Source organism: Dromaius novaehollandiae, chromosome 17 (genome assembly GCF_036370855.1).
Source record: "Dromaius novaehollandiae isolate bDroNov1 chromosome 17, bDroNov1.hap1, whole genome shotgun sequence".
NCBI lineage: Eukaryota > Metazoa > Chordata > Aves > Casuariiformes > Dromaiidae > Dromaius > Dromaius novaehollandiae.
The window spans coordinates 13,216,030-13,241,396 of record NC_088114.1 but is presented as its reverse complement, the minus strand read 5'-3'; the positions used below and the strand labels follow the sequence as shown (position 1 = coordinate 13,241,396).

The window sequence follows — 25,367 nt, the reverse complement described above, 5'->3', positions numbered from 1 at the left end:
AGATACTCCTGCACCTCTACCTTCGGCGCACCAGCACGCACTGACCAGCCTGGGCCTCTGGAAGGGAGAGGAACAACTAAGCAACTGGTGATAAACTCAAGGCGTTAAGCACAAAGACATCAGTAGCTTCTGCGAGGTGGCCCCTCAGGTCCAGCAGGGTCTATCAGTCACTCAGTGTTTCTGCACCACACGTTCATGGCATAGAAATACCTCAACTGATTTCACACGGCATCAACTCCGAACCTACAAGGCAGGTCAGCTCAGGCTCAACGCCGAACCGCTCCCGGACGAAAACCGGGCCTGGAGAGAGCACAGCTATGTCCACCTGGCACGGTGCCTGAGCCAACAAGCCCTGCCGGTCCGGCTTGCCTCTGGACAGAGCCAGCTCAGACGTCTGTATCCATGGCACAGTTAATCCACAAGTCGGATAATCCGCCCATAGATAATGAGGAAAGAAAAACAAACAACTCTCACTTCAGTTCAAAAGTTTGACTTATTGCAGTGGAGTTATATCAGCACAGCAACGTTCCCTCCTTCAGGCATCCCAAGCTGAGTGGTTTTAGGAAAGAAAGAAAGTTTTGGGGTTAACTATGATTTGCGGAGGGAAAGTAAATGGCGTGGTCTTCCACGATGAACTCTGCAGACCAAAGAAGACCCGCCTAGGGAGAGAAAGGTTTCTACTCGGTTGTTCAACTTTACCACCAGACAATCTGACCTTGTCCACTCCGAAACACTCTGCACCCAAACCGAGAAAGACCTGGCGTGATTACGACTCGATGGAATCCAAGTTGCTGAGACAGAAAGTTACACTTTAAAAGTCAGCTTTAAACTTTAACTTCTGGTTGCGTTAACATGTTTAACACCTATGGAGAACATGAGAGAAGAAAACAGGCACAACTTCACTTTTTTTCTTTTTTTTCCAGACTTTCTTTGCAGTTGACCGCTCATCCTCCTACGGGGGAAAGGAAGTGTCGAAAGCGCAATAGCCCATTTGGCCAGCTGGAAAGTCACCCCGCTCGCGTGAAGCTGAGGAACGCAACGATCGCCCTCGGCCCGCCAACGCCGCGGCCCGGGGAGCACCGGGCTCCGAGGGGCGCGACCGAGAGGAACCGAGAAAACGGAAACAGAACCGTCCCCGCTTGCAGCGACCGCGGCCGTGAGAGGAAGCTGGAACAGAAATTCCGTTTATTTCCCCCACCCGGGGAGGGGGCGGCTGCACCCCCCAGGCGGGGACCGCGCGGGCCCCTCGCCCCGGGAGCTCCGCCGCCAGCCCGGCCCCGAGGCTCTCCCCGGGGGCGGCCGGGGGCGAAGCCGAGCCCCGGGCCCAGGAGCCCAGCAGCGGCGCCGCCGGGAGCCGGCCCCACGCCCGCCCGCGCCACAGCCGGGGGAGTAACGGGCCGCGGCTCCGCCACCCGCCGCGCCAGGGCTGGGCGGGCCCGGCCCGCCGGACCCTCCCGGGGCGCCCGCCGGCTGCCAACGCCGCCTGGTCGCGGGGCTCGGCGGGCGCGGGAGCGGCGGAGCGGGGCAGGACGAGGACGAGGACGAGCCCCAGCCCGGCCGCGCCCCCTCCAACGCACCGACCCGCCGGAGCAGCGCGGGGGCACCGAGCGACCCGCGGAGCCGGGACCGGGGGGGTGGCGGGGCGGCAACTCACCCAGGTCGTCCATGGCGGCGCCGGGGCTGCTGCCGCTGCCGCCGCCTCCTCAGCGCCTCGCAACTTTCCCGGCCGCCCGCGGCCCCCCGCGCGCGCCCGCCCCGCCCCCCGCGGCCGCGCGCCCGCCCCGCCCCCGCCGCGGCCGCGCGCCCCGCCCGGCGCTGCCCCCTGGCGGCGCGAGCCGCAACGGCCGCGCGCGCTGCCTCAGGGCGGGAGGGAGCGCGCGGCGGCGTTTGCCCGCCCGCGGCGGCAGAAAGGGCGGCTCATGTGGCGACATGACGTATCATGTCAAATATCCCCAAAACATCAGCGTGGGGACGGCGGAGGACGCAGGAAACGTGACGCCTGTGGCACTTTTTAAAAAAGAAAAAGAAAAAAATCAGCAGCGGGCCCGCGGCTGTTCCCCGCGCGGCAGCGCTCGTGTGGCGTCGCTTGCGGGACGCCGCGTTTCCGCAGACGCAGGCGCGGAGGTCGGCTGCTCGCGGCTCTCCAGCCAGCGCGGTCCCACCGGCGTCCTGGCCGCGAAACGCCCTGGCGAGAGCCATCGCGCGGGGCCCGGAAAGGCCCCGTCCCAGCGCTGCGCCGGTACCACGAGGAGCCGGCGCCTCTGGGAAACATGGCCCGGGTCTGGCTCCAGCTCCGGTGGTTCTTGGAGGACGGCGGCCTGGTGTCGCACATCCTAAATCTAAGCATGGATTTTCACCACGTGCTTCATTATCGACACCCAAACTTAAAACACGATGCGAAGGAACGGTCACATTGCGTTTCATCAAAACCCGTCACTGCCTTTTTCACTACATGATGACTCGACGGCGCGCGTCCTCAGGCGGAGAAGCGTGAGCCCTGGCATTGCCCCTACTGCCGGTACCACGGTGGACCTGAGGTGATCCAAAACATATCCTTCATCTCCAGAGCTCGCAAAGGCCTTTCCTGGGACCTCGAGGGTGCTTCCAGCACCGAGTGACAGGCCTCTCCCTTGGCTTGTGCCGTATTTGACCTCTGCAGACTGAAGCGTCCGCCGTGCTGTGGCTGTAGGGTGGCCTGGTGCACGCTCCTGCTTCCCACAGGTCCGTCGGCAGCCTAGAAGCGGGTACAAAATGCTGGGTTTGATCAAGAAAGCAGTCTCTTCTGCCTGACCTGAGCGTGGCATCACACCAGTTAGGGCTGCACCCCAAGCAGTAGGTTGTGTCCCAGTGCTGCACGCAAAAGGAAGGCGGCTCTGCCCCGAAGGCCGGGTAGAGGCAGGTTAAAAGTCAAGCTGCTAAGGCAACTGCTCAGCAGGGCAGGCACAAGCTAAATTCACCCAAACACCGCTCACCCTCTCCTGTCCTTCCTCAGTGCTCTGCAGCTCCCGTTTTCTTGCGAGCTGCCTGCTCTCTGCCTCTGAAACTCTCGCCGACTCACAAACACCTGCTCGCTGCTCGAGCCCCGTTCGTGTGCAGCTGCAGCACCGGCAGCTGCAGCTCCCCGGGGACGGCCGCCTCCGGCCAACTCTTCCCCATCGGAGCAGCGACGCTGAGAGCAGCCGCGTCCCTCACGGCCAGTGCCACCAAGAGGCACCGAGGAACGAAGCCCGGAGCGATACCTCGCGGCAGGTACTGCCGTCAGAGAAACGCGCTGGTATTCCTCACCTGTGACTAATGCATGTTATGACTCTGCTGCATCATTATGTTTCATAGATAAGGAATTATCATCCCCATTTTCCAGATGGGAAGCGGGGCCGGGAGCTGGCAACACTGCAGACCATGAGTCAATGTCAGTTTAAGGATGGGCTCCAGGACTTCCTGGCTCCGCACAACCCAAGCGTTCAGGCTGCGTACGCGAGGCCTCTCTCCCCTTCGCCAAAGCGTCGCTAACCAGGTAGGGACCAGCTGCACAGCGAAGAGGTGGCCCAACCCTCTGACCTCGCCACGCCGGGCGCTCAGCAGAGGCTACGTGTGTTAGCTGCCCACCTGTCCGCTCGAGGACAGCGATCCCAGGCTGACTGCCAAACAGAGGAACGATCCACGCTTACTTCACCAGCGGTATTATGAAAAGCGTCCTTCCCTGCAGCAGGCTGACTCTGTGTCAGAGAAGAACAGCTATGAAGCTCCGCTGCCCTGTAAGGCGCGTTCAGAGCTCACCGGTGCGCTCTCCATGACCTGAAAGTGCAGAGCGAGGAGAACGGCAGAACCTCATGGTCTGCGTCCTCTGTGCTGCACCGCAGGCACCGTGCGAGGGGGATGTCGCTGTTCCTTCAGGTGAACGCGTGAAAAACAGTGTCAGACGTTAAGTCGAAATGCTTCCGTTAGCTTAAGCAAATGGCAGTAAACCTCGACGCGCAACCTCCCCTCCTTACCCCACAACTCCAATCACTTCACGTTTGTGAGAAGATCTCTTAAGGCACAAGGAACAAACCCGGTTTCTAGCACGCAATGTAGGACGTGACCTAGTGCAGTAGAACAAAGGAACCACTCCAGCCTATTGTCACAGGTACAGCTTCATCAGAGGAGAAAAGAAGCAGCCAAGTAATAAATGCCATATTTAACACTATTTGTATGAACTAGGCAGTTAGAGGAACTGTATTACTCACTGTAAACGACAGATGCCTTTCCTGTTTATCAGCATGGCTTATTCCGGCAAAGGGCGATGGCAGCTCTACGCTTCACGTATGGATTATGGATTCACATTGCTGGCAGTTAAGTGCAGATATGGGGACAAGTGCCATCTAGGAGGTTTCGCTAGTCATCCTGTGGCCACCCTTGTGCATAACACCCCAGCATAGGTGAATGTTACCAAAAAAAGATAAAGGGAGAATATCAGTAATTGCTACTAAATTTTCCACTTTCAAATACTGATGATAATTTAAGGAGTTATGAATAGTGATAGTTTAAAAGAGCTGCCTAGCTCAGGGCCACATGGGCAGGGTGCGAGCATCCTGGTGGCACGCACAGCCAGCAAACACAACCAGAGACCTTTGGAGGTAACTTGTCAGCAGCATAAAACCTAATTCACACGAAGCGACAGAGAGCAGCTGCCCTCAGCTTCCGCACCGGGATTCGGCCCGGGGAGCCGGGGAGCAATGGTCCCTGGTCCCCCTCCGCAGGGGCTACGTAGGTATTAAATACAACGACAGCTGCAGCTTAGGAATAGATGGGGTTTACTTAATTTCAAAAACAGGATTTTACACCAAACTCGGCAGCTGCTTTATTCCAGAGTAAATCTTAAGCTTCCTTTGACAGTAAGGAGTCATCTTTTTCTTTTTTTTAAGCAAGCGACGCCAATGGATGGATACATTAATTGAGCAGTTGCGCCAAATGATGCTGTGCGCTGAACAGAAGCAGTTCCCCGACACGTTTCGGAGCACTTCGGGAGCCAGGTAGCACGATTTTGACCGTCGCCGCTCCCTGCCTCCCGAAGGGGCAGCTCCCGCCCCGCTGGCTATGCTCCCCCCGGCTCCCCCCAGAGCGCTCTGCTCGAGGGAGCCCTGCTCCTTCCGCGCCCGTTTTCACGGATCAGCTCCTCTCAGCGGCTCTGAAAGGCGAGGCGGGAACTGCGCTTTTTATGTAAATGCGCCCTCGATTTATTAAAACATGTTTTTGGCTGGGGCGGGCGGCGGCAGGGAACAAAAGCTCTTGTGTCCCCGCACAATGGGCCATTGTGGCCGCGATGAAGTCGTAGGACACTTTTTCACGACTGTTCTCCCACCTTTTACAACAGGAAAGCACCACTAACACACAAGATTTTTTTTCTGTCTTTTCACACCAAGGTTCAGTCTCCGTAGAGACTGTCAAAAATTGCCAATGCCGACTATATTTCAAGTCGTCATGGCGGGGTATTGGGAAAAGTTTTCAATTAGCAATAATCGCGCCTCGGATTAACCTCATTGGCTACGATACTGCCACTGCGCAAAGCTGACCCCCTCCTCCCGCCGCCGCCGCCCCTCGCCCCGCCGCCGCCCCCAACCTCACGGCGAGCTCCGCCGCCGCCGCCCCGCGCCCCGCCGCGCCGCCCCGCGCCTCGCCGCCTCCCGCCGGGCTCCGCCGCGCCCCCGCGCCGCCGCCGCGCAGAGGGGGGCCCCGTTTCCCCCGCTGTGCCGAGCGGCGGGGCGGCCGCGGAGCTTGCTGGGAAGCAGTATGCAAATCAGCGTGACGTCAGGTGGACGGTGAGTATGCAAACCAGCGTGACATCAGGCGCGCCTGGCCCTGCGCCCGGGCCGCAGCCCCACCCCGGTTGTCAGCACCGGGTCCCGCCCCGGCCGCCGGCTCCCCGCACCCGTTCGCCGCCCGCAGCCCGCCGCCACACCCTTCCCGGATTATTTATGCCGCTCTGTTTTTGGACCACGTGAAAGAAGCCTCCGAAGAGGCCCTCAAAAATTGCCGGTGGCAGCTATATTGCAAGCCGCCACGGCGGGGTATTGGGAAAAGTTTTCAACTAGCAATAATCGCGCCTCGGGTTCACCTCATCGGCTACGATACTGCCACTGCGCAAAGCTGACGTCACCCCCCCGCCGCCGCGGCCCGCCGCCGCCGCCCCGCCGCCGCGATCAGAGCGGCCGCCGCGCCGCAGCCCGCCCGGCGCCCCCCGCGCGCCCCCGCCACCGCGCGCGCCCCCGCTGCGCGCCGCCGCCCGCGGGGAACGGTGGGGGGCGGCCCGCGGCGCGGCGGGCGGGCGGCGGCGCGCGGGGGGTGCCGGGAGGGCGTGGCATGCAAATGAGCGCTATGCAAATGAGGGGGCGGGGTGGGAGCAGGCAGCCGCGGCCGGCGGCACAGCCCTTGGCAGCCCCTCGCCCAGAGAGCTGAAAACGTAGGGAAACGCTTAAAATGAGCGCTACCGCCCCAAAGCGGCCTCGGACTCACGCGGCGGCGGCCATCAGAGGTCCGCGGTGACCGGGCGCCCAGCACGCAAGGGGGACGCACTGCTCTGCCGCCGCCGCGCAGTCACGGTGAAGTGTAAAGCCTCGGCTCCTCTGTGCTTCAAAGCAAAAGCAGGAAAAACGGACTAAAACACCAGCAGTGCCGCGAACGAATAGCGAGGGCGATCTGCCGCAGGCGGCTGCAAAGCACTGCCGGTCGTCAGAGAGAGCCCATCGCGCCCGCCCCGGCCAAAGGCCCCGGGCCAGGCCAGGCCGCACAGGGCCCACGCCTGCGCTCCCCGACTGGCTCGTTCCCTAAAAACCACGATCGCCCTGAAAAATACCCCCCCCCCCCCGCCAGGCAAACCCTGGTTTGTCACACACACGTCGAGACCGCGAGCTGTGCCAGCGCCCCGCCGCAGCCGTCCCGGTCGCACAGGGCTTCGGTTCTGGAAGTTCACATGGGAACCAGCAGCCGAGGAGAGGAAAAACCGCCTCCGTTTACGCCGGGCGGAGGGGAGCAGACCCCATCTCCCGACGCGCGCAGCCCCCGCCGGCTGACGAGGAAGGAAAGCCTTCCAAACACGGACAAAAACATCCCCAAAGAAAGGCAGAAAGCGGCAGCCCTGGTGGGGCCCAACCACATCAGGCAGACGCCTTCCCCCTCGTTTTCCCTCCGCGACTCCTCCAAAAGCAGCGCCAGGGACCACCTGCCACCCGCCGCCTCTTGGGTGTTGTCTGGACACACGGTAACGCGTGAGGGACCCGGTTTTCCTTATCCCCCCATCCTGGCTGCCAGGGGCCCTTTCCCGGGTTTCCCCCCCAGCCTTTCCCTGTCACCCCCAGCGTGCTCGGCAGGAGACCGTGGGAAGGGCCGGAGCGTCCTCCCTCGCGGCACGGTGCAGGCCAGGGCCGGGCGCAGGCGCCCAGGGGAGAGGGCGAGCGCAGCCCCCGCCTGCTCCTGCAGCCCCGGCAATTCACGTCCCGAGAATTCAGGGATCGGGAGAGCCGTCCTTCTCCAACAGCCCCCAGGGTTTTTTTCCGTTATTTGTTCCGTCGCGTTTTGCGACCGAAACCCGGCCGCTGGCAGCAGCGAGGGGAAACTGCCTGCTTTTACAGGGACGGGTGTCTACACCGCATTTCATCAGAGCGAGTCCTCACGTTTTGTAGCAAATACTCCTTTAACTTTCTTCGTGTTTGTAGCTTTGAGGGCAGCTATGAAGCTTTTACCATTTTTAAATTTCACTCTCCTGTGACGTTTCAGGAAGCTTTTCTTCGAAGCATGGGAAATGTAGTCTCCCTGCCGCAGGCTTTGATTTCTTGGCGAACTACATTTCCCAGAGAACGGCTCTGGCGGCAGGCGCTCGCGTCCCTTCGGCGGCCGGTCGCGGTCGCAGTCACGTCGCGGCAGCAGGATGAGAGGTAAGCGCGCAGGACCCTTCCCCGGGTCACCCTCCTCCCACGGCGTGCGTTCAGCCTGGCTGTTGCCCCTTTTCCCATGTCATTATTGCAGCAAAGGAGACTCGGATGACCTGGATACCCGCTGCATTTCCAGCCTGAAATCACTTATAGAAACTTGTTTATGTTCTACCTTAAGCTGGTCTGAACTCTTTCTGTAAAGCATTTTGGACGTGCGTTAGGAACAAACTGATAGGTACGTTTAAGGAGTTTTACTTATTTTATAGATTTGTTTCATCTGAGCACCTTCATTTTAAAAGCAGCCTTGTGTTTTGCAGGAAGCGTCCTGCCCTTTGTGAGTTTCTCTCTTAGTCTGTCCTACTTTGTTGCTTCCCTTCTTTGCTTTCAAATGCATCTGGTATTTCTGCTGCTGTGCCTAATACTGCCTTCCCTCTCCTGGGGGCCAATCCATATTATAGCTACCTTTCAATCCCCTTCAAAACATTTTCTTCTGAGAGCTCCTTTGATGATAAGTGACAGAAATGGAGAATTTCCATCAGTGGAAGCAATTTAAACACTGTCAAACCGGCTTGGCAGCCTTTTGGGAGGATCGTGACAGATGTTATTCTCAGAGCACATTAACGCCTCCCAATAAACTGCGTCCCTTTTAATTAATTCACATGGAAAATTAAACCTCTTCAGAAGGAGGGCCAAACACAATGCTAAACATGAAAATAAAACAAAAATCTTTGAGAACAAAATCCACCAATTAGATTTAAAAAAATAACTTGGAGCGGTAGAGGAGGTCCTACCGGACTGAGCCCACACATGAAGCTTACATTTCGCACGGAATCAATCTGTTCTGCAAAACGCTGAGGTTGCTCCATCGTCGCTTTCCACAACAGAGGCCAAGGATGGGGTAAACCGAGAAGACCGATTTGGAGCAGGCGATGTGTTAAAGACAGCAGAGCAAGGGTCTCCTCTACGGAGGAGCCGGAGGCACCAGCCGGACAGTGCCCACGGGGCTGAGGGGCTTCGCTTCCCGGCTGTTTCTTCTCTGCCTGTTGCACGTGCCTGGAAACGACCGTGCACGCGCAGGTCCGTCTGGGCTCTCCGGGAGCCCTCCGAGGCCTCCACGGCAGGGTGGGAGAGCGGGAACCCCGCGGGCCGGGGGTGCTAGCTCTGTCCTTGCACCACAGGAGGCCTCAGCGTTCCCCCTTGCACAAGGCACACGTGAACATTGTCCTCACGCTTTAAGTAACATTTTCAAAATACTCTGGAATTCATTACTGAAAGACAAAAGAACAGGACAAGGAAAACTTACCAGTATTATTTTCCAGAGTATCCCAAGGAAATGGAATTAAAGACACGCTCTGTGCTTTCTTTACCTGTCCTGTGTTCTGCTCTTCGCTTTCAGCAGACCATGTTCTCTGCCAGGACGTTGTCAGGAGGTCACAGAGCCGTCAGACTCCATCACTTCAGATCCCATGTTGTATCCAGAACCTCTCCAAACTTGGCTTTCGTGCCAGCGTGTCTTCCCCCGGATCCCGTGGAAGTCGCGGAGCTGCAGCACTTTGTTTCCCAGTCCAAGAAGCTGTTTGTAATGACTGGAGCCGGCGTCTCGACTGAATCGGGGATCCCGGATTACCGCTCCGAGGGTGTTGGGCTCTACGCCAGGACAGACAGGCGGCCCGTCCAGCACGCCGAGTTTGTCCGCAGCGCCAGCGCCCGGCAGCGGTACTGGGCAAGGAACTTTGTGGGCTGGCCCCAGTTCTCCTCCCACCAGCCAAACGCAGCACACCTGGCGCTGAGAGACTGGGAGAAGCTGGGGAAGCTGCACTGGCTGGTGACCCAGAACGTGGATGCCCTGCACAGCAAAGCCGGGAGCCAGCGCATGACAGAATTGCACGGCTGCACGCACAGGTACTCTCCGTGGCAGAGAGGATGGTGAACACCCCGCTGTCTTGTTGGGGTTCACAACGAGCAGGTGCAGCCTTAGCTGCTGAGCCAGGGTGCAAAATGTAGATGTGGAATATTCCTGGAGGTGACATGCTCAACGGTGTTGGGCTAGGGTGGAGAAAAGGGTCGTGCACCAGTGCTGCTCACAGCAGAGTATTTGGTAAGCATGAACACCACCCCATTTTTGGAGCACTTTGTGGATCATCTCCCCTAGTGTCTGGGGCAGTCAGAATCTCCCCTTTCCTTGCTAAAGCACACATCCTTTGCTAAGGGGAAGAAAGGGATCCTGAGGATGCGAGGAATAATTACCAGGGCTGAGCAGAGTGCGTAGTGCCAGAAAAGCATGGGGAGGGTGTACTGGAGAGGAGCCACCGCAGTCTGCCTGCGATTGCCCAAAGTTTCCATGTGCAAAGGCATAGCCTGACTGCAGGAGAGGAGGCACAGCAGGCTTCAGCGCTTCCTCTAGAGCATCCCTGCAAAGCAACAAGTTTTGGGAGTGGGGACCGCTGGCTGGCATGAGGTGGTTTCTTTCAGAGATGTAATTCATCCTTTTTTTTTTTTTTTCCCTTCTATAAAGCTCTTAATTTGACTGTCTCAACTAGAGGTAGAAAGACAGTTCACTGACCTGTGCTATTTGGTAGATAACTGTGGATAATGGCAATAGGCCATGCAAGCAACAGGTTGCTGGCTCCCGATGCTCAGCTGACATGAAGCTCTCTGCTAAGACTTTACTCTGCATTTCAGGGTTTTCTGCCTGGGCTGTGGAGACCAAACCTTGCGTTCTGAGCTTCAGGAGCACTTTGAAGCTTTGAATCCTACCTGGAAAGCTGAAGCACTTGGCGTGGCTCCCGATGGGGATGTCTTCCTGACAGACGAGCAGGTGCGTACTTTCCGAGTGCCAGCCTGCAGTAAGTGCGGTGGAATCCTGAAGCCTGATGTGACGTTCTTCGGAGACACAGTGAGCCGGGACAAAGTGAATTTCGTGCACCAGCGCCTGGCAGAATCAGACTCCATGCTGGTGGCAGGATCCTCCATGCAGGTAACCAGATGTTCCTCCCATACTGGATTCTCTTTCTGTGCTACTCTGCCTGCAGCAATCCTTGGTCCCACAAGATGGGACTACTGTTTGCTGACATGTTGATCTACAGCCTCTCCAGAGCTTCTTGGTATTTTATTTTTACTGTCCTTGGAATCTGGCTTCACAGTTGCCCTGTTGGGGCTTCCCTGTCACTCCAGCATCAATCTCCTTGAAGCTGCTATAAATAACCATTCACACGTTCTGACCTCTCCCTGCAATCCTCTCTATCGCTATGTAGGTTCACAGTTGCCTGTAGAGCCAGGATGCCTGACACAATCCAGCCCTGCAGAGATCATCACCCCACATTTCTTTGCTTGAGCTTTTAGCCTTTGGCAGCTTCTTAGGCCTCACGGCACACTGTGTGAAATACCAGATTTAAGGGCCTCTAATTCCTAACTAAACTGCTGAAGACAACAGAAAATCTCTGCTTGCCACTTAGGACTGTCCTTTGTTTCACAATCTTTCTCTGTTAGCCATGTCTTATTCATAAGATAAGGTGGTCTAGAAACCCCTGTTGTTTAACCTGGGGAAGTTTCTGGAACAGAGTTTGTATAAGTGGTATTTTCCAGAAGCAAGGTTCTATTACAAAATGCTAACATACATTAAGAAAAACTACTCTAACGCCTCCCAGAACAAGATCAAGCCAGGGCTGTCCTGTTGTGATTCTCTTGGCTTCAGGATACTGAGGGACAAATTCCTTGAGCCTGCACTTCTTGAGCTCATAATCCTTTGTACAGGAATGACTGAAATGCCTCAGGTTCATTCTTGTACTTCCTAAGCTGGACCACGTGAGAACCATCAAAGTAGAAGCATTTAAGTACCTATGGTAACTAACAAAAACTGGTGCAGAGATTTACTGAAAGTCAAGGACATTTCCCTTCAGTGTACATATTTTCTGGGGTAAAACCCTCCACTGACATAGGTTAAAAGTTGCTCTTTTCTTTGCATGCCTGAATAAAGAAATTTCCTGTTTGAATTAAGTGCAGTCGCATCACACAGCACATACATACCATACCGCCTCTTTCCCCACTACCAGCAACAACAATTGTGCTCTCATTATTCCTTTCTGTAGCTTTTCTTTTGCCTAATCTGCTGATCATTTTGTCTCTTGGGCCTCGTGCAGGTATACTCTGGTTACAGGTTTGCACTTGCTGCCCGGGAGAAGCAGCTGCCAATTGTGATACTGAACATCGGGCCGACTCGGTTAGATCACTTTGCATCCCTGAAACTGAACTCCCGCTGTGGGGAGCTGCTGCCTTTGATTGATGCACACTGACCCAACAAGCTGAGGATCGGTGGCTATCAAGGAGTAAAATTTTTACAAGGTGAGTAGCTGCCCGGCTCAGTCACCTAGCAGGGCAAGGAGATCGCCCCTGCTCAAATGCCCATCAAATGCTGAGCCATCCTGCCAGGAAAGACTGAGATGTGCTGACTAAAAATTAAAAATACGTTTCGATAATGTGCACCAAAACCAGGCTGTCAGTTTTCATCTGTAACTGGTACACTCTGGTGGGCTACTTCCTGTGATCATAAACAGAAAGCATATTGATTCGCTTGGGTACAAATACTCACAAAAAAATGGGCAAGGGAAGCCAGAAAACTCAGCAGTGTTGCATTCCCCTCCATTTGTCACAATCAGAAAACTACATGGAATAAGCTGCAGATGCTGAGTGCCTGATCAGCACTGTAAACGCTACATGCTACCATTTTTCTTTGTAATACAGAGATTCGTTAAGATCTGTTAAGTCGCCGTGACTCTTACTGATGATTTGAAAGCTGTGCCTGGTTGAATTAATCCAGCTAATCAAAGCACTGCTGTATAAAATAACCAATTCCATCTATAAAGCAGCTTCTTCCATCTGCTCCTGCAGGACCCATCATCTCAAAAGCAGAAGCACTTCAACCGAAGAGGCAGCTCTGAGACCCAGCGCATAGCCCCCGAGGAGACCAGGAGAGGGCAGCAAGCCTCGCACATGCCAACCTGACCAGTTTTCTGCACTGAAATCATCCCCACTTACCAGGGAACAGAGGGATGATGACAAAGCTTCTCATTTTTTTCTTCCTTACCCTGCCATTGTAAACAGTGCCTGTTCTTTGCATTCACTGGGACAGGATGATCAGAATTCTGTCCGGAACAATACATTTCTTATAATTGTCCCAAGAGAAGAATGAGGGACAGAGAGTTTGAGTAACTTGAGGAGTTAGAATAGCACAGGAGGGCCATGTCACCACCCTGTCAGCCGGGGGGTCCACGGACACTATCAGGCGACTGCAGAGCCTGCAGAGGGCAAAAGGAGGCAAGAGGACCTGCAGCTGGCTTTGACTTGTGAGGAGACTGTAATAGAAAACATGGTTCAAGAGAGAAGCTGAACAAGAACACTGCTCTTCTAAGAGATGATCAGAAAGCACAGAATACAAGGCTGATGTCTTCCAGCAAGGAAGAGAAGCACTTGTCCCCACTGTCAGTTGGCCAATTAAGCTAGTTACTATCTGAACCCTTCAAAAATAATATATTGTTGAGATGCCAGAGGAGTTTCTCTTAGCTAATCTGACCAGAGCTGCTTCTGGTGTGGCTGCTATTTTCTGGAATGCACTTTTGAAGATGTTATATTATTAATGAATAGTTCAATGGTGAAATAAAATTGTTTACAAAACTGATATTATTTACACTGTAATTTCCTCTCCCTCATATGATGTATTCAAGTACAGTCTCAATAGCCAGTTTAGATTCATCTGTTCCATTGCAAAAATGCAGGATGTAATTACTAACACTTGATGAATTAAGAGAGTAATACAATTAAATCTGTACAATAGGTCTCCCTCAGGAGGTAATCTCAAGCTATTCACAGATGTAATTTTGCACACTCCTTACAGCAGATTCACCACTATTGGGTAACCAGGTTTTGTTGATCCTTACAGTGGTACCTTAAGATATATTAAACCATGTGTGGATTATAAAACATCATTTTGCCCAGATTGGAACATTAAATTTTTGAACTGACCTTCAGCATGAATCTGCCACTCCTTCTGGCTATGAAGGAGTGTAATTGTTAGAGTTTTCCATTTGGCAAATTAAAATGCCCCAGTCCCTACCCTCCACATAACATGTCCTGTCTTAATTAAATTTTGATAAGAGCTAACGAGTGGTTGGAAGCAAGGATGCCAGAGTCATTTGCTAAAAGAGCAAGTAGCCAAGCAATGAGAACTGACCACATGATACGATGCTCTTTTTTGCCTTGTTGTTGCTTCAAATCCATGCCAGGCAGGAGCAAGTAAAGCACAGACTTTAAAGGATACTTAGGTACCCAATTTCCACAGAAGGTGGAGGGAGTTAGATACTTGTGTGTGTTTCAAGATTTGGACATAATGGGCCAGGGGAGATGATGCTCCACTTAGAAGCCAACCGAGTTAAGTTCACATCACCTATGTGCACACTGCTCCCATTTTATGAAGATTCTACTTTCCAGTGAGCTAGATAGCTGCTGCTCGGTGGTGAAGAAAGCTCACTGATGTCACTCCGTCTCTAGCCTAGTACAACTGTCCTGCTAACAAAAGCTTTTGCAGCAGTCATTGCTAAGGCATAGCAGAGGCTCCACAGACAACCACAGAGCTTGCATGGAGAGTTTATTCACATAGGTCTCTGATGTAAGATGAGACATTTATGCCCCGTTAGAAGAAGAACTGGGGCCAGGTTTCTCACTATCCATTTCATCTTCTGTGCCACCTTGAAACTTGCATGGCATAGGTGTGTTAAGCACAGAGGCTGCAGGTTTAGTGCCAGCAGGGTCAGCATTTTGGGGAGAAGGCGTGGGAACGTTGCCAAGCAATCTAGAACAAGAAAACATTTCCAGTGATCACTTGTCATCAGCAATATGACAGGTAAGTAAACCTCCCACACCTATCCCTGCCTCTTCTCCAGGTCAGCAACAGAGCATCTGCAAGAGGAGTCACGGTGTCTCTTCAGTATCACTGATAAACGTTAGCCTGACCCTCCAGTGATCATACTATATACTTGTAAGTCACTAGGAACAGCATCATTTACAGTAAGTTCCCTGTGCATGGTTTATTACTATATGTTAATGAGCAAATATATAATCAGGATATGAAGCTGAGATGACAAAGTTGTTTTTTTTCTGCTAAGCTGATCCGGCACTACTAAAATGGGAGCTTGATTTCTCTTAGAGCAGCATCAGAGCACTTCATCCCTTAACAAGTTCCCCCAGACACCCCTGGGAAGCAAGCTCAGCAAACTAGGAAATGCCACAGAAAGCCTAAATAAAGTTCCTACACCAAAAGCCCCATCTGCATTACTGTTAACATGGGCTGACACCTTCCCTGTCACCCCTTTGGGACTGTTTGTGTGGCAACGTGCAATGCAGAGAGAGAGCCGCTATCAGAAGCTGGCTATGTCATTGTAGGTAACTAGCAAAGACCTACCTGGAGAAGTTTGTGTGTCTCAGCTTATTCATGCAGTTACCAGCCTGGAGGGAGTTATAAAAACCTCCCGGGTTGAGCACTATAGGATGCAAATCAACCATGCTGTGGGAAGACAACAAACTCAGTAAGAGAACTGACTTAGAGTTCAGCCTTATTCTCTCTGCCCAATCAGAATTTACAAAAGCAGGTGCTGAAGGCGGGGAGAGGGACGGAAATAACTGTCCTAAGAGACTAAACAAAAAAGAAAGTAATCCTCATGTTACTGGCTGAAACTAACAGGAGGAAAAAAGAGTGTTACAGAGCCTGGGCCATTTCTCTCTTCCCTCATCACCAGGGAGAAAACAGGGATCCTTCCCATCTACCTTGTCTGCTTTATTCCAGCCTTGATCATCCCCCCGCTCCATGCCATGCTTCAGTCCTTTCCTACCTTTTCTGGCTTATTGTTGATACACCAGCCCACCGCTGCTTCAGGTCAGGGCTTGAAGTTGCAGTTCTGTCCACCTGTGGTTTGTAAAAGCACATTCTAGACAACAGCACAAAGCCTTTTTTTTTTTTTTTTTTTTTTTACCATGAAAACAGCTGAGCCAATAACTAGTGTTCTTCCCTTTTTTCTTACAGCTGTTCCTACTAGGACAAGCTCCTGAGGTCTGGATAGAGCTGTGAGTGCCTTACAATGGACACTTCTGCCTCTCCTCTCAAAGGGCCTGGAATTACCCAGAGCAAGAAAAAGCTACTTCCTGTTTGGCAAGTCTTGTCTCCAACTGTGTGCAAATCCTCAGAGCAAAGTCCTGCAACCTGAGACACTTCATGGACCGTGCTCCAGCGAAGGCAGCACAGACTGCAGATGGCCTGGAGGACTTGTACCTAGCGGATATGGTGCAAGAGCAGCCTCCCACGTCTAGAGTCGGATTGCTCCTACAGACAAACCTGTTTATTCACAACTTCTGGAAAAGGACCAAAGACCCTGGGCATGGTGAACTTGGGAGTTTCAGGAATCCTGGAGTGGAAGGGGCTAAATCCACCTTCTAAAGGCTTCTTCTTTCCACGCAACTGCCTTGCACGTTGCCCTTTCCCTGTTTTTGCAGCTGTAAGGAGAAAAAAAAAAGAAAAAAAAAAAAAGAGAGAGGATTTCAAACCAGTACCACGTGACTGTTTGGCTCCCTCAGTCTGTTCATTCAAAACCTAGGGCTTGGGCACCAGAAATGGAGTCTTCCTCTCACATAACCTCTCCTAGGGCTGTCTGGAGTCATGGGGAAAGGAATGAAAAGGGTCTCAGCCAAGTCCCTGAAACCAGTGTTTCTTATCACCACAAGCAGCCACCCTCCCAGGTGTCTTGATGCAGGAGTTTTGAGATCTGAATTAACTTGGCCTTTGCAGCTGTGTTTTTAGATTACAGAATACATAATAGTAGTGAGAGGGTAAATTTATGATAGAGGATTTTACCTCTCCAGTCCTGCTGGCCTGGCCATTTCCATCACAGATCTGTGAAAACAGGATCTTTCAAATGCCAGATTCCTCCTGGCTGATGCTTTCTTTCTGAAGGGGCAGGAAATTCTGGTATACAGGCTTTTAAAACAGCTTTGATTTTTCTGGTTGCAGTCTAACAAGTGATGATCTTTTGGAATTAAGACACAAAGAAGCCCATTAATCCTTTCCCTTCTGTCCTACCGCTTCTGTGAGCTTTTCTATCTGCAAGAGTCCCCAATGGGGGCTGCACAGCTGAGTGGTCTGTCACCTGTGCACCCAAGTCCTCGCAGAACACGAAATCATGCAGGGGACACAGACGGACAGTCAGAAATTCCAACCTGCTCCCCCTGACAGAACCATCAGCCAAGCAGGCAACAATTACTAAGGCTAAAAATAAAAGAGAAAAAAGAAAAAGGAAAGCACTGTGTGTTAGAAGAGCTCATAATGTAGAGCATGACTTACAGACTACAGGTGAGCAGTTTGGAGTGAATGAGCCAAGTGAGCTGCTTGCCCTTGCAGAGACCCAGACAATATGTGCGGCTTCAGCATATGCAAATTAGAAAAAGTGATTTTTGCTAATAAGACAGCATTTCTGGGACCCTCTGTTATTCCATTATCAGAAGAAGCTTGCAAAAAAGAAATGCATAGGAAGATTCAGACACATGCTGCATTTCAATTTCCAGTGTGATCCCATGAGCTCACACTGGTAAGGGCCAAGGAGAAGAAAATCCAGCTGGACTCTGGAACTCTCAAAACTGAACTTCCGCAATGATTCAGTCTCTGACCCAGAGTTCGCAATCTGATAAGAACTGCTGATGGGAGGGAGGGTGCTTGGCTCCCAACGCAGGCAGGTGGCACATGACAAAAGCAGATAATGACCCTCCCCTGTTTATCCTCTGGCACGACAGAGTTTGTCGGGTTTAACGATTGACTCTGGTATGTGTGCACAGAACGGACCATGGCTGCAGTCAAGCTCTTCCTCTCCCTCCTCATCTGCCTGTGCGCCTACTACTTCTACAATGAAGAAACTGTATCTGCAGGTAAGGAAAGCTGGAGGCTCCTCAGGACCCTGAAGACATCATACAAGTGGGATTGGGGCTGCCTTCTCACTCTGATGAGGCCTTTGTTGCTTGGGGGGAAAAGTGTTAAAGTCAAGACAGAAATGAATGCTTTTTGATGCATTTTCACAGATTAGTATGAAGAGGAATAATAACCTCCACTTACCGAGTTGCCTACAGCCAAATGGGTGGAAGACACTTGCTAAAGCTCTACCAGATTTATGGTGACTGTCCCTTTCAGTCAGAGGGAAAGTTGAAGGGGAAACCCTATTTTAAAGGGGTTGCTGAAACATGGAGTTTGTGGCTCAGGAGAACCAGCTGGGAAATCTGGGAAATAAGTTTCAGTGATGCCCTTCAAAATGCAAGAGAAACAGGTGTCTTGAAAAGAAACTGAATATGCCTCTCCTATGGAAATTAGCAGTTGAAGCAAGTGTTTTCTGCCTAGGTTGTGAGAAGAAAGGGACACTCATTCTCTATCCAGCAGCAAAACAGTTGGTCTGGGGTATTATCTTCTAAAAGAAGCCCACAGCCAGCCACCTTTCTGGCGCTTGCCCTGAGCTCCATCTGCAGACTGGGAATTCCCAGCTGGAGATGCATTTGTGAACAGCACACAAGACAGAAGGGTCATTTTAGAAAGGTATGGGCTGACCACTCCTCCCACCAGCACCCTTCAGTGACCAGAACGGGGCAACACAACACAGTTTTTCCTTCTGTAACTTGTCCAATTACATCTAACCCTTTACTGAAGTAGTCTACTGAACAGTCTTAGGCTGTTACCAAACCTACAGTACCACTACTTCACTGTTACAAAAACAAGTTAGTGCTTGCATGCAGCACTTGGCAGATATGAAGTCTCAACCACTGTGGAGGAAAGGAGGTAGCATTACCCATAATGGACAGACGAGCAGTGCTTTGCCCTCCTTCTATGGCACGTACTATTGGGATGCAGAGAAACTGGAGTAGGCAGCGGTTGCCTTGCAGCTCTGTGCCTTGCTGCAGCAGCACTGCTGCTTGGTGTACTGGGGAAGGGAGAAAAATCCCCTACTAACAGCCTTTTACCCACCTCCCCCCCACAGATATGGTGCGAGGGAAGCGGGTGCTAGTCACAGGCTCAAGCACAGGGATCGGGGAACAAATAGCCTATGAGTTTTCTCGACTGGGAGCCCACGTGATCCTCACTGCCAGGAGGGAAGAGCAGCTCAAGCAGGTAAGGATGCAAGAGAGCAATTAAATCAACAGAACATCTGGGTTCTCTCTAAACAAAAGCACACAGTTCATTGCCGCGTGGCACAGACGACTAAGAATCTAAGCATTTGCTCAGCAAGCCCTCACACCTAGGAAGTCAGGCTCGGAACATATCCTTACACACACTGCTGCAAGCCATCACCTCTGCTCCCCGCCTTGTAACATTCTCCAGCTACATTCAGTTCTGTCCACATTACGTTAAAAACACCTCCCCTATTTATTAAGCTAGGACAAACTAAGGCTGCATGCGCTCCTCCGTGCTGCAGGTAACTGCTGCACAAACGGCTGCAGCAGAAACACCGTATTTGTATGCAGTAGTATTGAGCCTGCTCTTTTCTCCCCAGGTGGCAAAGAAGTGTCTGGCCCTGGGAGCAACTTCTGCCTGGCACATCGTGGCCGACATGAGCAGTCTGGCAGCAGCCCAGAAGGTCATTGAAGACGTCAGAGACAGGCTGGGTAAAGCTTTTACCTTCCGGTACTCAGTAAACAGTAACCGGTCTCCCAAAATTACCACGGGAAAAGTATTCTGGGTAGCCTAGCACCGATCTCCATGCTGTCTCTGTCTTTCCAAGGGCCACTCTCCAAGATAAGGAAGTAGAATAGGAGAGGGTGATCTAAGGGACATGTATGGGTCCCCACTCCTATGCTAACAGGAAGAACCTTAACGTGCCAGCAGCAGGTCCAGCCATGCAGACCCAGCACACGGCCATTAGCAGAGCTCTCCCTTTAATAACTGATTATTTTGACTTGTACCAACAGAGCGACTGGCTTTTTTTCTGCACATCGCAGACTTCTCTGTGCCCAGCAGGGTTATTCCCAAAGCACAACTTGGTGGGCTACAGGACATTTTTGGTGGAAAGGCCAAACAGCCATTATTGAATTTGTCTGCTGAATGCTGGGCCCTTACAGAAGGGTTTTGTTTAATCAGCAAATCCCATTCCTCCCTCGTCTGCGCTCTGTGTCAGTAAGCGCTATCCGTCACACTGGGGCACGCGGGTGGTGTCCGAGGAGCTGCAGGCACGTCACACATGCCACGGGAGCTTGTCAGCCAAAGGAGTGAGGAGGGGTGGCTGCAGTTAGAGCACAGAAAGCCTCCAACAGTCTGCAGAGGAGACAGAAGCAGGGAAAGCACATCTGCAACAACAGCTGGCTTAGGAACCACATAGGATCCAAGTCAGTTCTTAGTAAGGACCTTGATCCCAACGACATCAAATTGCAAGAACACTGCCGGTGGTGCCTATACCTTCTACACGTCCTGGGAAACAAGAACTAGGCATCAGCTTGGAGCCAGGGCAGCAAGTATTAGATAGGGAGCTCAGTTCCTCTCCTAAATTCTGGGAGTTTTGATACTGACTTTAACAACAGTAAGTTCTGGCTATGATAAACAGTCAAAGAAGTGTTTTTGATTAAATGGGAAGGGTATGCAATACCGTCTACTGGTTTGTTAAAAGCCGATTCATGAATAGAGAGTAGGTGTTATGCTGATGAACAAGCCCATACTTCATCCACGCCAGTCCAGGAACAGAGCCCATAAGCTTCTTACGAATCCTTGTTTTGTCTTCCCTCTCAGGGGGTCTTGACTACTTGGTTTTGAACCATGTGGGAGGAAGTGGTCAGTTTGGCCCTTTCAAAGGGGACATGGCAGCAGTGACTACCTCCATGACCATCAACTTCTTGAGTTACGTCCAGCTGACCACATCAGCACTGACCATGCTGCGGGAGTCTCAGGGCAGCATCATTGTCATATCCTCCATGAACGGTAAGGAAGGCTCCTCCTGTTTACCCTACTCTCTTCTGAGTCCAGCCAATCAAAAATGCTGGAATTATCTTTATTGCTTTACAGAAAAAAATCCAATCCTTTTTTTTTTTCCTTCTCTCTCCTGCCTGTTACAGAACTCTTTCATGAACACTTCTGACTCTCCTCTAAATCAGCCTTACAAAACATTCCTTTAAAATCCATCTGCTACTTGTTAATTGGGACTGCTCCCTCCCTGACACACAACACCTCTCTGTGACCCAGGCTCAAAACTGATTGGAAGTGAAGTGCCACATAAAAACTCTTGTGCATGCAAAGCTATCATATCTCATAAAAGATAACTGTTTTTCTCCAGTTTGCCATTTATACTAATAAAAGGTACAAGCAGCATTTAGAATTGCATCACTAAGGAGGACCCGGTGCATCCTCAACCTTCAGTGCCTCTTCTTGTCCATAAGCACTTTCTCAATGACCATGGGCGACTGTCTCAGTAATTCCTGTTGGTCTGCTTCCCCCCAGGCCGCATAGGAGCCCCTTTCACCCTGCCATACAACGCAGCCAAGTTTGCTCTGGAGGGATTCTACAGCTCGCTAGGCAGAGAACTTCGCCTCCTGCAGACCAACCTCTCTGTCACAATTGCTGTGCTGGGATATATCAATACAGGTAAAAAAACAAAAAACAAACAAGAAAACCCCTCACACCCTAATTACCATAGCTTTTTTACTAGGTAAAGACATGATCTTTAAGCTGTGACATGAAAATGAAACCCTATGAGCAAGAGAAAACACTGGAGAGGTGGGGGGAGAAGGAGGGGGGAGGAGAGAGAGAGGGAGAGAGAGAAGGAGGGAGGGAGGGAGGGAAAGAGGGAGGGAAGACCTGCAGATTCAGTGCATGGTAATCTATGAACTACAAAAAGAAATCTGGGGCCTGGCAGCTGATAATTGAGGGAATAGCACAGTGCTGCCCTGGCACTTGAGATCCTCTTATTAAAGAGCAGACAGTGAAGACCCTTAGTCTGATCATTGTTCTTTTTACTCTAGATAATGCTGTGGAAAAGGTTGGTGATAAAGTCAGAATGGCTGCAAATCCAAAGGAAGAGTGCGCTCAAGAAATAGTTCGAGCAGGTGTGCTGCGACAGCGAGAGGTCTTCTATCCGTACTGGAGCTTAAAACTTCCGCTGCTGTTCAAAGAGTGGATGCCAGGCCTGATAGAAACACTGATGGACAAATCCTATATCCTGGAGAACATCCTCTAGATTTCCAAGCAGTTTAATTCCACAAGAACACAATTAAAATCTGGCTCCAAAGTAGCAAGGTCTGCTGAGGTGCTGCAATCCAGTTTGTGTTGGACTCAGTCATTCTGAGGGACATGGGGAAACGTTTACTGAATTAAGATGTCCCCAAATCCAGTGTAATTCAATACAACTGTCCCCTTCGATAGTACATCCTCTGAACACTAACCCCTCAGCTCAGAGCCTCCTCTAGAAACCCCACTGCAGCACGTGCACAACAGCCACAAAAAACAGTGGCGAGGTCAAGGGCATGGCCCTATCAGGTCTTGTTTTGTCATTACTACCATAACTAAAGCGTTCAGAATTGTAAAGACTTCTGGCTGGACTAAAAATTTTTGCCTTTTCATTGCTCCAAAATGAGGGAAATACTCTTCTCCCCTCATTTCTGTCGTTTTCCCATGGGTTTGCGTACATCCTCTCTCTCCTGTTGTCCACAAAACCAGTAAGCAAGAAATGTAAAAAAATAAGAGACATGAAGGATCCAAGGTAAAAAAAAATCATGAGTAATTAATATCCAGCATTTCTGAAGCAACTTTTACTGCCAGAGTGTTCCACAAATGGTACACATAAAACAACACTAAAATGCAGCCAGCTCCAAAGGCAAGAGGATAGCCAACAGGCACATGGTGGGTCCAAAGCGAAGATGAAAACCTGTTGGCAGTGTTGTCCTGAGTACAGGATGCTAGACTTGGAAGGATGAGACCAGGCTGAATTCCCAGTCCTTTGGTAAATTCAGAAGTCACAGTCTGACACTCAAAAAGCCACTTTGTTTCTCTGTCTCTGTTTTCCTTAATATAACAGATAAAATACGTGGCCTATGCCTTTTTATAACACATTCTGAGGTTTACAGAGAAAAAGCATGAAAAAGATGGCAGGTAAAAAACATCACTACAATCTCCAAGATCCTCCCTGAGTGATCAGGAAAAAAAAAAAAACGCATCAGGAAGATGAAAGGCAGAGTCACGTCAACTGGGACTTAAAACCACTGCTCCAGATACAGATGACATCTGCAAGCCTGTGTGCAACTCCCTGCCTTCCCCTTCCCACCAGGGAAAGATACCCCATTACAACATTCTGTGATGTTTTTCTTCTGTGCCAGTAGCCAGGCAGCAACAGGTAAGAAGAGCTGAGTCCGAGAGAAAAAGCAAAAGTAAAAAGGTCTAGTATTGGTCTCCAGGCCTAAATGGAAACGGAAACACAGTCATTACCCCGAGCATAGTTGTTTGCTCTCTGCATGTCTCGTCTCAGCTGGGATACTTTTTCTCGCATCTCTGAGATGCCCACGTAGTTACAGTAATTCAATTCTCCCTGCAGAGTCCAAAAAATCTTGGCCTAGAAAACAATAGGGAAAAGGAAGATAAGAGGCTGAAAGCTCACTTTTGCAACACAAGCCCACAAAGTCCCCATCCCTCCAGCACTTCAGATGCCAGCTGCAATGGCTATTGTGCCGTTCATGGCTTCAGAGCTCCCACGCTCTCTGAGCACAGGCATACACGTACACAGTGAGCTGGTGCCCTCAGCCTACCCACTGAATGTGTCTGGGGAATGCTAGCACGTCCCAAGTCCTGGAGGCCAGCAGTATTTATATTACTCATCTCAAACCCAGAGAGCTCCTACTACAGGGAAAGATGTATGCCAGTAGCTTCCAAAACACTTCCAGCTGCAACCCAGCTCTTTCCTGCTGCTGATGAGATAGGTCAAAAACAGTGTTTTTTCTATATAGTGATGGCATTTTGCTTTTACCTCTACAAGGGGATTTATCATTTAGCACTATAGAGGGATTTTGGTAACATTTACTTTTACTTAGGACCTTTACTGCTCTACAAACAACGATCTTGGAATCCAGGGCAGTGTGTGAGGACTAGAGACCTGATCTAGCACTTCCCTCCCTAGAGATGATTCATCTTTGCAATATGATGGGACTGCATCCAGAATCCTCCAGATTTCTGTGGAGGAAAATCCTGAGGGAGCTCAACGTTTCCAAAAAATTCATGTGCACAAACACCTGAGTAAAAATAGGAATGGACTTACAGTACAAAACTAGGAATCGATATGCTTCTAAGATGGAAAAATCTGGTTGTGAGACTTTTTTTTTTTAATGTAATTTGCCTATCTCATTATCACCCTCATGGCTTCAAAGATCTCAGGACCTCGAGTAGGGAGACACTGCAGGTACCTTTAAAAAAGATATCAAGCCAGCTTCTTCCTTCTCCATCTGTTTCTGCTTTCTGACCGCCCTCTCGCAGATCCCCGGGTTCTGCTCCATGTGGGAGAAGAGCTCGTGCAGGCATTGCTGAGTGTAGGACAAGGACTGCTCCTCGAAGTCCTCTGTGGAAATCAGCTTGCAAAACGACGCGCTGAGGGGGCACTCGTTGTCAAACTCGTCCAGGGTCTCCATCCTGCACCTGAGCGGGGACGACAGGGCAAATCGCACACCGCTGGAGCCAACAGCGCTGCTCTCTGCGGACAAACAGCGGCCTCCCCCATCCTGCCGCCCCCGCCCTGCCAGCAAAGGCGGCCGGGGCGGCCCCCGACACGGCAGCTCACCGCCTCCCTGGCGCCACAAGGGCCACTCTGGGCCACGCACTGCCACACGGGCAGAGAGACCCGGCCAGGCGCTGCCCCTCAGCAGCGGCTCCCCGGCCCCTCCCGGCTCCCGCCGCCCTACGGCTCCGGCCAACCCGGGGGAGGCAGGAGGAGACCCCCGCTGCCAGCGCGCACGGGCCCGCGGAACGGCCCCGGCCCTCACACGCAGCCGCCGCGCGAGCGGGGAGCAGCCCGGGGGGTGACGGCGCCTCCCCGCTGGCCCGGCGGGGCGAGGCCGGGCAGCAGAGCCCCCGGCTCCCCGCAGCGCCCAGGGGCGGCCGCCCCCCCCGCCGCCATCACGGCCGCGCCTGCCGCGGGGACGGGCCGGGGCGGGGCCGGGGCTGGGGCTGCCCCGCGCGACGCACCTGCTCGCTGCCTCGCGCCCGCGCCGGCCCGGCGGGCTCGCAGTCCCCGCCCCCCTCCCACCGCGGCTTCGAACGGCCAATCAGAGAACGCGCTGGCGGCCGCCCTCGCGCGCGCCACAATGGGCCGTTGGCAAAGGGGGCGGGGCCTCCCCTCCCGCCCCGCCCCCCCCGCTCGCTCGCGCGGCCGTTGGCGGTGGCGCTCGACGCCCGCCCGCCCGCGCTGCCCCTCGGCTCGGCGC

The 25,367-nt window shown here is 52.3% G+C and overlaps 4 protein-coding genes and 2 non-coding genes across 11 annotated transcripts in view; 2 read left to right on the top strand and 4 right to left on the bottom strand.

Moving 5' to 3' along the window:
• PXN (paxillin) overlaps nucleotides 1–1,763 on the bottom strand; it is a 47,831-nt gene extending 46,068 nt beyond the window's left edge. Inside the window, exon 1 of one of the 2 annotated variants that reach the window (XM_064522278.1) lies at nucleotides 1,655–1,763. In XM_064522278.1, coding sequence (XP_064378348.1) covers nucleotides 1,655–1,667 — 13 coding nt within the window. In that variant the 5' untranslated portion in view covers nucleotides 1,668–1,763. The remainder of the gene's footprint in view (nucleotides 1–1,654) is intronic. The other variant, XM_064522276.1, reaches the window with a different exon arrangement.
• A 3,645-nt stretch (nucleotides 1,764–5,408) lies between these two features.
• On the bottom strand, nucleotides 5,409–5,549 carry LOC112994701 (U4 spliceosomal RNA). The gene has a single exon (XR_003262003.2). It is a non-coding gene; the product is annotated as a U4 spliceosomal RNA (small nuclear RNA).
• A 438-nt stretch (nucleotides 5,550–5,987) lies between these two features.
• On the bottom strand, nucleotides 5,988–6,128 carry LOC135330231 (U4 spliceosomal RNA). The gene has a single exon (XR_010392108.1). It is a non-coding gene; the product is annotated as a U4 spliceosomal RNA (small nuclear RNA).
• Nucleotides 6,129–6,869: 741 nt separating this feature from the next.
• SIRT4 (sirtuin 4) lies at nucleotides 6,870–13,581 on the top strand. 5 transcript variants are annotated; one of them, XM_026119055.2, is made up of 6 exons: nucleotides 6,870–7,237; nucleotides 7,753–7,910; nucleotides 9,307–9,809; nucleotides 10,590–10,884; nucleotides 12,047–12,248; nucleotides 12,795–13,581. In XM_026119055.2, exons 3-5 carry the CDS (start codon nucleotides 9,310–9,312, stop codon nucleotides 12,197–12,199), a joined length of 948 nt encoding a protein of 315 aa, XP_025974840.1. In that variant the 5' UTR covers nucleotides 6,870–7,237; nucleotides 7,753–7,910; nucleotides 9,307–9,309; the 3' UTR covers nucleotides 12,200–12,248; nucleotides 12,795–13,581. The 5 variants fall into 5 exon arrangements, with proteins under 5 accessions (XP_025974840.1, XP_025974839.1, XP_025974838.1 ...); XM_026119054.2 differs by having other exon boundaries at nucleotides 9,304–9,809; XM_026119053.2 differs by lacking the exons at nucleotides 6,870–7,237; nucleotides 7,753–7,910 and adding an exon at nucleotides 7,917–8,142.
• A 947-nt stretch (nucleotides 13,582–14,528) lies between these two features.
• LOC112994595 (uncharacterized) lies at nucleotides 14,529–25,049 on the bottom strand. The gene is made up of 7 exons (XM_026119059.2): nucleotides 24,927–25,049; nucleotides 24,354–24,582; nucleotides 23,386–23,509; nucleotides 16,288–16,445; nucleotides 15,788–15,861; nucleotides 15,361–15,462; nucleotides 14,529–14,751 (listed from the first exon to the last, which is right to left on the bottom strand). Exons 2-7 carry the CDS (start codon nucleotides 24,573–24,575, stop codon nucleotides 14,583–14,585), a joined length of 849 nt encoding a protein of 282 aa, XP_025974844.2. The 5' UTR covers nucleotides 24,576–24,582; nucleotides 24,927–25,049; the 3' UTR covers nucleotides 14,529–14,582.
• On the top strand, nucleotides 17,710–22,223 carry LOC112994593 (hydroxysteroid 11-beta-dehydrogenase 1-like protein B). The gene is made up of 6 exons (XM_026119058.2): nucleotides 17,710–17,867; nucleotides 18,962–19,092; nucleotides 19,475–19,586; nucleotides 20,701–20,889; nucleotides 21,406–21,549; nucleotides 21,927–22,223. The coding sequence occupies exons 1-6, from the start codon at nucleotides 17,786–17,788 to the stop codon at nucleotides 22,139–22,141; spliced, it is 873 nt and encodes a 290-aa protein (XP_025974843.2). The 5' UTR covers nucleotides 17,710–17,785; the 3' UTR covers nucleotides 22,142–22,223.
• Nucleotides 25,050–25,367: the final 318 nt, after the last annotated feature.

What these genes read in the sequence shown, in the direction of transcription:
- SIRT4 (XM_026119051.2), top strand. Translation starts at nt 9,241, where the DNA reads ATGGAATTAAAGACACGCTCTGTGCTTTCTTTACCTGTCCTGTGTTCT. An exon ending in TTGCACGGCTGCACGCACAG is followed by an intron (nt 9,810 to 10,589) that starts GTACTCTCCGTG and finishes TCTGCATTTCAG; the next exon opens with GGTTTTCTGCCTGGGCTGTG. An exon ending in TGGCAGGATCCTCCATGCAG is followed by an intron (nt 10,885 to 12,046) that starts GTAACCAGATGT and finishes GGCCTCGTGCAG; the next exon opens with GTATACTCTGGTTACAGGTT.
- LOC112994593 (XM_026119058.2), top strand. Translation starts at nt 17,786, where the DNA reads ATGGCTGCAGTCAAGCTCTTCCTCTCCCTCCTCATCTGCCTGTGCGCC. An exon ending in TGAAGAAACTGTATCTGCAG is followed by an intron (nt 17,868 to 18,961) that starts GTAAGGAAAGCT and finishes TCCCCCCCACAG; the next exon opens with ATATGGTGCGAGGGAAGCGG. An exon ending in GCTGGGATATATCAATACAG is followed by an intron (nt 21,550 to 21,926) that starts GTAAAAAAACAA and finishes TTTTTACTCTAG; the next exon opens with ATAATGCTGTGGAAAAGGTT.
- LOC112994595 (XM_026119059.2), bottom strand. Translation starts at nt 24,575, where the DNA reads ATGGAGACCCTGGACGAGTTTGACAACGAGTGCCCCCTCAGCGCGTCG. An exon ending in CAGAAGTTGTGAATAAACAG is followed by an intron (nt 15,862 to 16,287) that starts GTTTGTCTGTAG and finishes TACAAACCACAG; the next exon opens with GTGGACAGAACTGCAACTTC. An exon ending in TCAACAATAAGCCAGAAAAG is followed by an intron (nt 15,463 to 15,787) that starts GTAGGAAAGGAC and finishes GTCTTCCCACAG; the next exon opens with CATGGTTGATTTGCATCCTA.